Genomic DNA, 10,381 nt, shown 5'->3' with positions numbered 1-10,381 from the left:
GAAAAAACATGCCGTTTTTGTGTGTGTCCCTTTAAATGCAAATGAACTGCTGCTCCAAAAGAGGGCGGAGCTTTAACAGCTCGCGCTTCGGTTGCTCAACAACAACAAAGCTGGAGAATCTCACGCAGCCAAAATGACGATTGTCAGTAACGGTGTTCAGCCTTACATTGTTCAAACCGTGTGGGACACTGATGGAGAGACTCAGGAAGAAGTTACAACTTATAGAATGGATGTTTCTGAATGGATAGTGGATACATTTATGTAGTTGCTGTGGAGATGATTCAACTCATCGACCGCATGTGCGTTAATCTTTTGTGCAAAACCGTATGGACACCCACTATATATAGCGTACCTGTTTGCGAAATAGAGCCATACACAAAAGGCTAACGTTTATGATTGCTATTGTAGAAAAGAGAACATGGCCCCTTTAAGTATTTTAGTTACCCTTTCTGTGATCTAGTCTCTTATTGGTTGTTCAGTTACGCACTCTTTTGTATAGAGCGTAAAGTTACGTTTTTCTTCTTTAGTTAGATTTTGGGGTTGCTCGCATGCTCATCGCACGTCGGAAAACTGCCGTCCTGTGCCGGAGCAAGAGCACCTAGCAGCCACATCAGTTTCATACAAAGTGTGTGTTCATGAACGATACTGTTGGTGAGTGCGCTGTGAACTGTGACTTACATCTGTGCAGAACAGTAAACTCTGTGAACGAATCCCCTTGTCGTGGCTCATTTCACCCGCGTTTCCCACTGCATCGACCCAAAGCAGTAGCACGACAACTGGTGTCAGAAGCGGGGATTTATCTGGATGTGTTTGAAACTCCGTAAATTAACCCAGAGGGATTTTGGATATTGGCAAAATAACATATGACAACAGTGGATGTTGCAGTCGCAAGCTAATTTGTTAGCGCTTCTTCAAGACCAGGCCGGAGGCGCGAGGTGGCTGACGTCATCGCGCCCGATGAGAACCGTGTTGACTCAACTACACTAAATTGCCAGAGACATTAAGAAAATCAAATGCTCCGAGGACGTCTGTGAGGATAACTGACTGAAAAACAAATTAAGACAAAACTATATATATATATTAAAAAAAAAAACGCTTCACCATTCTTCAAGACCAGGCCGGAGGCGCGAGGTGGCTGACGTCATCGCGCCCGATGAGAACTGTGTTGACTCAACTACACTGTGAACTGTCAGAGGCATTAGAAAAATAAATGCTCCTGGAGGACGTCTGTGAAGATAATTGACTGTAAAAAAAAAAAAATAATAATAATAATAATAAAAGAAAAAAAAGAAAAAAGATAAATATAAGAAAAAAAACAAAGAAAAAAGAAAAGAAAGAGAGAGAAAAATAACAATAGAAACAAGAGAGATAGTAAATAGAGAAATATTAAAACATGTCCCAGGAAGATTTACACCAAAGAGCAATGGCAGCAGCAGCCCCTGATCCTGACCAACCTCCAGACTGGGTGAAAGTGATGCTCGAATGTCAGAACAAGAATAATGAGCAACTGCAAAAGATGATGGCTCCAATATTGAACCACATTGCGAGTAATACCCAAGCCCCGCAAACATCCATGTCCACTGCGCCCAGGTGGGACACCCGTGAGAGCTCACAGCCTACTGTCAGAGAGAGGCGGATGCCTTACTCTGATTCACCATTGCCCTCAGAGAATCCAGAGAGGTCACGCAACATTACAAGTGGGCCATTTGCTGCTGAGCTGGAAGTCATACAACAGAGAGCACGTACTTCAGGCCCCACCAGAGTTACCCCCTCCATAGAGACAAGTGTTAGACATCGAAGTAGTGAGCGTGGCTCTCAGCTACTGCCACCTACATACGCCGTTGAACAAAGACACAGTATTCTTCCTCATCAAGGCCAAGCCATCCCTCAAGAGTGTCCCAGAGCAAAGCTCGCTATTTTTGATGGTAGTGGGGACTGGGAATCGTTTCTAGTACCATTTGAACGGCAGGCCAGGAAGTATGGTTGGAGTGGAGCCCACAGAGTGGATTATTTGCATGAATGTCTGAGGGGGGCAGCAATTAAGTATGTCTGTTCACTTCCTGAGCATATTCGAGAAGACTACATTCTTCTTAAAGAGCAGCTAACTCAACGTTTTGGTCAGCGAGACCCCCCAACCACAATTAGAAGGAAGCTGGGAGAACTCCGCCAGTTTAAAGAGTCGGCAGCAGAGTTTGCAGAAGAGGTACAACGCTTAGTCACTTTAGCATACCCTGGTGTGGAGCTTGATCTGCAAGATCAACTTGCCACAGATTTCTTCCTCAAGGGGCTTCGTAACCAAAAGGTGGCTTATGAAGTAATGAACAGAGATCCTCATTCATTAGTGGAGGCTCAAAGACTTGTAGAGGCCCATGAGCACAATTATCGAGCCACCGTGGGACGTGATGTTGATGCAAAAAGCAGAGCCAGGCGTATTTCCTGGGCAGATGATGATGAAGTGTCCAGTGAAACTCCAGCAGCATCACGCAGGGTGCAGAGTCCAACTTATATCACTGCAGACCAGCTAGCTCTTCTTTCGCAGAAAACTGCATTCCTAACAGAAACAGTGGAGAGAATTAGTAAGAACTATGTGACTGCTGACCAGTTTCACCTCCTGATGGAGAAGATGGAGCAGCTGCAATCAAAACTAGACAATGCTGTGGCCAAGGAGCCAAGAAAGCTGGAAGCAGCAAATCAGGAAAAGAGGCGAGGTCGGTCTCCCATACAAAGTGGAGCAGCACAAACCAAGTCCTACTCACCAAGTCCCAGCCGTGTTGGAACAGGTCTGTGTTATCACTGTGGTGAAGAAGGACATTTTCGCAGAGAGTGTGTGAGGCTGTCAACCCCACCACCTAACTCCAGTCAAAGTAGTAAGGAGCAGAACCGCAGTACTGCTCCAAGGGATGTAGTAAGCTGGAGAAGCCAGTCCCCTACACCACAGGTGGGACGCACTACAAGTAGAGGCCCAAGCTTGCTCATTGATGCAACTGTGAACAGCATTCCAGTGAAAGCCGTTGTAGACACAGGAGCTGAAGCGACGGTTATCTCAGAAACCTTGTATCAGCAGTTTCCCTTAAATAAGCAGACAGCTTTAACACAGACATGTCTCCATAATGCAGAATCAGGGAAAGACATGAGCGCCAAAGCTGGACTAAAAGTTAAATTCCAAATCGGTACATGGAGTGCAGAATGGGAAGTCTTTGTGGCTCCGATACGTGACTCTGTTCTTTTGGGCCTAGACCTCCTGCAGGCTGCAAACATAACAATCCATTCTAGTGGCAGAGTTTTCATTGAGGAAGAGTTGGTTCCCGCTAAGATTGTCGGAGGTGATGGAACAGACTACCATGTCGCACGAGTGGTCCTGGAGACAGACACAATGTTACCGCCAGAAAGTGAATGTCTTGTCTGGGGTGAAGTTGACAATCCAAAACCTGGTGTCTGTGCTGTTTTGGAACCCTACCTGATCACAGAAACTGTGGCTTCTGGAAGTGTTGTCACAACCATGGAGCAACGGGTGATTGTAAGGCTTTGCAATCTTTCCAGCAATAAGACCACCTTGCTGAAAGGAGCCTGTCTTGGTCTCTTGGTTGAAACCTATCCAGATGAGAGCTCATCACATTATACAGAGCAAGAAGAGGACTGTAGCGTTCAAGAGCAGAGTGATAACACAATTTATTCGGAACTAAGAAGACTGTCAACTGCCACTGACTTACCTGAGCACCTCCAAGCCCTTTACGCTGCTTCAAGTGGAACATTAAATGAAGAACAACAACAGCGATTTGTTGAGCTCTTGCTCTCATACAGATTTCTTTTTGCCGTTTCAGATGCTGACCTTGGTTTCCTAACAGTTGTTACACACAAAATAAATACTGGAGCTGCTGGGCCAGTACGCCAGCCAGTAAGACGGACTCCACTCGGATTTCAAGGGGAAGAGGAGAGGCATCTCAAAGCTATGCTGGAAGCAGGAGTTGTTACACCTTCCTCCTCAGAGTGGGCGTCCCCTGTCGTGTTAGTCCGTAAAAAGGATGGTGGAGTCCGCTGGTGTATCGATTATCGACGCCTAAACAGCCTGACAACAAAGGATGCTTATCCTCTCCCCAAGATTGAGGAATGCCTGGATGTCCTTGGTGGCGCTTGTGTCTTCTCTACCCTAGACCTCCAGTCTGGGTACTGGCAAATTGCAGTAGATGAAATGGACAGACCAAAGACAGCCTTCATCACTCGCTATGGCCTGTATGAATACACCCGTATGCCCTTTGGATTGTGCAATGCTCCAAGCACTTTCCAAAGGGCAATGGAGTTTGTTCTGCGAGGACTTCAATGGGAAACCCTTCTGATTTACTTGGATGACATCATTATCCTGGGTAAAGGAGTAGACGAGAGCCTTGATCGCCTTGCACTCGTATTCCAACGCCTTGACAGTTATGGGTTGAAGCTGAAGCCGTCCAAGTGTCAACTACTCAAAGACGAAGTCCTTTTTCTGGGCCATGTGGTCAGTGGTGAGGGTATCCGCCCTAACCCAGCTTTGATTAAAGATGTAGACACTTGGAAAACCCCCACAAGTGTGCATGAGCTAAAGGCTTTCCTTGGACTGTGTAACTACTACAGGAAGTTTGTTCCGGCATTTTCTGAGCTGGCCAGCCCCCTAAATGAACTCCTTCGAAAAGAAGTGACATTCATGTGGACTGAGGAGCACCAGAATGCCTTCACACAACTCAAGGAAAGATTGACTTCTGCACCAATACTGGGGTATCCTTCAACAGAAGGGAAATACATTCTGGACACAGATGCGTCAAATCACAGCATCGGAGCAGTGTTATCACAACTCCAGTGGGGAGAGGAAAGAGTTATCACCTATGCAAGTACCCACCTTACCCCAGCTCAGAAAAGATACTGTGTAACAAGGCGAGAGTTGCTAGCTGTTGTCTGCTACACCCGCCAATTTCGACACTACCTGCTTGGTAAGAAGTTTCTTTTGCGCACTGATCACAACAGCCTTACCTGGTTGTTCCGTTTCAAACACCCTGAGGGACAGCTTGCTCGATGGCTGGAAGAGCTGAGCCAGTATGATCTCGTCATTGAGCACAGGGCTGGAAAACACCATTCAAATGCTGATGCGATGTCAAGACGTGATGGTGAGATTCCCAATACGTGTAACTGTTATCAGGCAGGGAAGAATGTTTCAGATTTGCCATGTGGAGGTTGTCAACATTGCCAAAGACTCCATGACCACTGGGAGAGGTTTGAAGAAGACGTTGACGATGTTGTGCCACTTGCAGTAAGGCGCATTGAGTGTGAAACAGAGAAACACAATGACAACACTGAACGCAATGACATTTGCACAGGCGAAGAGAACAGATCAGTTTCAGAGTTGCTTGGAGCGCCACATGTTAACTGGTTAGAAACCACTACCAAAGAACAGCTGGCTCAACAACAAAAAGCTGATCCTGACCTCTCAATCTTGCATGAGTGGAAAAATAGTGGAACCATTCCCACAAAGGAGCAGGTAGCATTGAAAAGTCCAGCAGTAAGGAAATACTGGTTGTGTTGGCCGCAAGTCGAATTACACCAAGGTGTTCTCTTCTATCGTTGGGAAAGACCTGGAGGACTCAGCCCTTCCCTGCTGTTACTAGTACCAGTTTCAATGCAAGCAGAAGTGTTGCAAGCCTGCCACAACCCACCCCAGTCTGGCCATTTGGGGGAAGGCAAAACGTTAGAGCGACTCCGTCAGAGTTTTCACTGGCATGGCATGGGTGGAGATGTACATTTGTACATACAACGGTGCAAACACTGCAATGCCTGTAAATCTGCAGGACCTACTAAGAGAGCCAAACTTCAAAATTACCAAGCAGGGGCCCCAATGGATCGGATCCACATTGATATACTGGGTCCATTTCCTGTGTCCAGTTCTGGAAACAAGTATGTTCTCATCATCATTGACCAATTCACTCGATGGGTGGAGGCATTTCCTATTCCAGACCAAGGCGCAGAAACAACAGCTAGGACATTGGTTTATGAGTTCATTTCCCGTTTTGGTGCACCACTCGAACTGCACACAGACCAGGGTCGCAATTTTGAAAGTTCACTATTCAAGAATGTTTGCAGTCTTTTGCAGATCACAAAAACAAGGACGACCCCTTACCACCCTGCCTCAAATGGGCAAGTTGAGCGGTTCAACCGCACACTCCTTCAGATGATTCGCTGCTATGTGAACCAGAATCAGAAAAACTGGGATGAGCATCTTCCTCTACTTACATCAGCATATCGTAGCTCCCAACATGCAGTCACGGGATTCACACCAAATAGGCTGATGCTTGGAAGAGAAGTCTACCAACCTCAGGATCTATGGTCTGGCATAGCAGAGCAGAGGTCAGATAGTTTGGCAGTTCCCGACTTCCTGTACAACTTGGAAAAGGGCTTAAGAGAAGCACATGATGCTGCCAGAGAGCACCTCCAAACAGCTCAACAACGTCAAAAGAAGACGTATGATCTCAGGTCTCAAGAGAGGACGTATAATGTGGGAGATCTTGTGTACATGAGGGACAGCACCAAAAAGAAGGGACAAAGTCCAAAACTCCAAGCACCTTGGAAAGGGCCCTTTGTGATATCTGTCTGCTGTGGCCCGGTGCTTTATGAGGTCCAGGGGTTACGACAAAAGAGAATCATGCATCATGACCGTCTTAAGCCTTATGACTGTGAGGTGATTCCAGCATGGGTTAAGCGTCAAAGGAGTCAGATCCTGCAAAAGAGCAAAGATACCACTAGTAATCCTATAATTCAAGAGCCTTTGCTTGATCCTGAACAGCTCGCAACCCAGTACAGCAGTGAAACAGATTCAGTTTCTTCTGACCCTGAGCCCAAGGAAAACCAGGACAAAGGAAGAAAACGTCAACCAGCAGCTCGTCGACGAAGGCAAAAAGAAAGGGAACTTGGGCTAATGTCAGACCTAGGACAAGAAGAGACAGTCAAGAGGACAAACAGAGGAAGAGAAATTCGTAAGCCTGCAAGATACAATAATTAAGAGGAAAAAAAAAAAAAAAAAGGAATGACTGTGTTCCAGACTTTCAGTTAAGTACTAGTACTTATGGAATGTTATTTCAGAGTTAACGCCTTGAAGGACTTTTCCAGACTAAAGATACTGTTTATTATTACATGCACTATTTCTTAGTTACTGTTATGCTATTTTTACTGAAGGGACTCAGTACTGTTAAAAGAGGGGGAATAGTGTAGAAAAGAGAACATGGCCCCTTTAAGTATTTTAGTTACCCTTTCTGTGATCTAGTCTCTTATTGGTTGTTCAGTTACGCACTCTTTTGTATAGAGCGTAAAGTTACGTTTTTCTTCTTTAGTTAGATTTTGGGGTTGCTCGCATGCTCATCGCACGTCGGAAAACTGCCGTCCTGTGCCGGAGCAAGAGCACCTAGCAGCCACATCAGTTTCATACAAAGTGTGTGTTCATGAACGATACTGTTGGTGAGTGCGCTGTGAACTGTGACTTACATCTGTGCAGAACAGTAAACTCTGTGAACGAATCCCCTTGTCGTGGCTCATTTCACCCGCGTTTCCCACTGCATCGACCCAAAGCAGTAGCACGACACTATCAAATGCTGTGAATGGTCTAAAAAAGTTTTCAAAATATCACTCAGAAACGCACACAGAAACACTCATTTTTTTAGCAATCAATCTTGCCAGGGTCAACTTGCAGGCTATCCAAACTAACGAGTCTAAATAGTGCTCTGTGCTCATCTGTGCAGCCAACGACAGAACAGTTAGCATGCTTTGCTCAAACTTTTGCCATAGCCTTAGAACTGGTACACCATTTTCGCTTGCGAAAACAAAATGGCGGTGCCGTGGATGGAAACATGCAGATTAATGGGCGTTAATCAGGGCTCTGAACCAGTTCAAGGAATGAAAACGAAAACCGGAAACGAACGAGATTTTGACCGGAACGTAACCAGAAACAGAAACGAAATCAAATTTAATCGTTCTGAACAGAAACGCTAATTTGAAATGGCCAGTAACAGATTAATAACGTTATTTTATCGTTCTGTTTAATATTTTGATTTGGCAGTCAACCAATCACAAATTCAAATAGTAGCCTACAGCCTATGCAAATGTGACGCTGGGGCATCCAAACTGTGTGAAATGCCCGCGCTCAGGCTCTACAGTGAGTGAAAGGCTCAGCTGTCAAGTCATCATAGGTTAGGTAAGTCACAATGGCAATGCCCTGGCGTTAGATTTTCCGATGATATATGTCACCAACCGTCAAGCATTAGGCCTACATTTAAGTGAAAATGAATGTCAAGTAGGCTAATAGCTTGTTGTGCGTTTTGAAACCAGCGAAATCACGCACCTGCAGCGCTTCTGTGAATGGCAAAAACAGAATAAATCTATAGGCCTACATAACACAGAGAAAATAAAAGGGAATATTTATGCCTATAGGCTACGCGAAATATTTCACTCAAATAATTAGGTCTACAGATTAACAAAACGAAAGTGGTTCAGTGGCGCACTCCAAAGATCTAGGAAAGGAAACAGACGTTCTGCTTGTTTTCGTTATTTGAGTGTCTTTTGTAAATGTGTGAATTATGTCTTGCTTTTACATGATTACGGAGTACAGTTTACTGTCTTAAAAGGGAAAAAAAAAATCCAGTGGTCGCGCCGGCGCCTCACGCGCACACACACAAATTCTTAAATTGCTTGATATCGCAGCCTGTTAAATAATTAATTAAAATAAAATACAATCAACCATACATAAATCTGCTCAATTCAATTCTGTAAAACAATCTGCCGTTTACCACCCGTGACCACCGCCTGACTGTGCTGTTATGAAGGATGATGTCGATAATGCAAGTGAAGTACAAAGCTTACTTTAAATAATAGTTTAGCATTCGTCTCGAAAATGGAAACAGTGCCGAATGAGAAAGGTAGGCTTCAGATTCACTTTAAATTAATTCGTTTACAATCTTATTTAGTTTTATTTCTAATAAATAAACCTGTTTCTCGCCTTGAATATAGCAGTAGAAGCTGCAATGGCGTTAAAAAAGAAAAGATTTTTTTTTTTTTTTTTTTTTAATTTGTTTTGGCTTGACGTATAGCCTGAATAGGCTGTTAACTTTAGAGGTTTTGTGGTAAAATAAAATAGGGCAGTTTTGTTCATAATTTATGTTTACAGACATTAGAAACAAAGCTATATAGGCTAGGCTATTTGTAAACATTTTATTTTATTTACCGATAAATTACATTATTTCTGAATGTAATAATAAAATGCGACATATACGCGACATATCTTTTTTCCTCTCAGGAATAGCGTCGGTATTTTTAACCATGCAGCAAACATTTTAAAATATCTTGAAAAAATACTTTATAACCCGTTGATAGTTTTTCCTTTTGTTTAATAGGTTTACATTTGGACAGAATCTTATAAAAGATTGTAGGCCTATTCGCTAAGACGGCAAATATTCTCTTTGTTTTTTAATAAATAAAATGCTGTAGGCTACGTATTATTATTATTATTATTATTATTATTATTATTAAGTAGGCTACATGCAAACAAAAAAAAGTTAAAAAAAAAAAAAAAAAAAAACATTATTAACCATTATTTTTTCTAAACAAACCGGTTTCGGAACGTTAATAATACAGAAGGAATGCTGGAACAGAAACGTTAAAATTCCGATTCTGCTCGGAGTGAAACAATTGAATTTTTTTTTTTCTGTTTTTAAGCCCTTGCGGTAATATTATAATAAGATCCCCCTCCTACATCACAAGGGGAGCGAAATGGCTCGTTTTTTCACATGCTTGCAGAGAAAGGCTTGCCAAAACAAAACTTGGCAGACGACATTACAGAGAGGTTAATTGCTGACTCAGGTCCAGAAAAATCCACCACTGTTTGACAAGTCAAACCACCTTTTCTAGGATACTTTAAAGAAAATGGATATGGAAAACAATCGGAATACCCTCGGAATAAATGGTGAGAAATATTAACGGAGATGAGATCATTATGCCAAGCTAGCAAACAGTGTAACATAACCCTTACGAAAATCAACCATGGTTTTGTCATAGTAAAACTGTTTTTTTTTTTTAAACTTATGGTTTTTTACAACCGCAGCGCACGAGCTTAGAATAAACAAACCGTTATCGTTCATTGGTGTGGACGCAAATATAGTTATCGTTCTTGGTGTGAACGGTCCTTAAGGCATTGCTGGAATTGGAAAAACAGTCAGTGTTCTAAAGTTCATTCTGGACTGGGTCGAGGGAAAAGCCAATCAGGATGTAGTTTTCATGATTGTGCTTACATTTTGAGAGCTGAACTTGATTAAAGATCATCAGTACGGTCTTCACAGAATTCTGCTTGCCTTTCATCCTGAGCTTCAAAATCTGGACT

General features: G+C 43.3%; 1 protein-coding gene across 1 annotated transcript; it reads left to right on the top strand.

The window, feature by feature from the left end:
- The first annotated feature begins 399 nt into the window (after positions 1-399).
- On the top strand, positions 400-7,594 carry LOC127500209 (uncharacterized). The gene is made up of 2 exons (XM_051871182.1): positions 400-935; positions 1,132-7,594. Exon 2 carries the CDS (start codon positions 1,394-1,396, stop codon positions 7,016-7,018), a length of 5,625 nt encoding a protein of 1,874 aa, XP_051727142.1. The 5' UTR covers positions 400-935; positions 1,132-1,393; the 3' UTR covers positions 7,019-7,594.
- Positions 7,595-10,381: the final 2,787 nt, after the last annotated feature.

The sequence above is a fragment of the Ctenopharyngodon idella genome, chromosome 18 (assembly GCF_019924925.1).
Source record: "Ctenopharyngodon idella isolate HZGC_01 chromosome 18, HZGC01, whole genome shotgun sequence".
Lineage (NCBI taxonomy): Eukaryota > Metazoa > Chordata > Actinopteri > Cypriniformes > Xenocyprididae > Ctenopharyngodon > Ctenopharyngodon idella.
Note: the sequence above shows the minus strand (reverse complement) of the source record. Positions and strands in the feature narration are given on the sequence as shown.

Bases quoted from the DNA above. Each gene is read 5' to 3' on its own strand.
- LOC127500209 (XM_051871182.1), top strand. From the start codon at position 1,394: ATGTCCCAGGAAGATTTACACCAAAGAGCAATGGCAGCAGCAGCCCCT.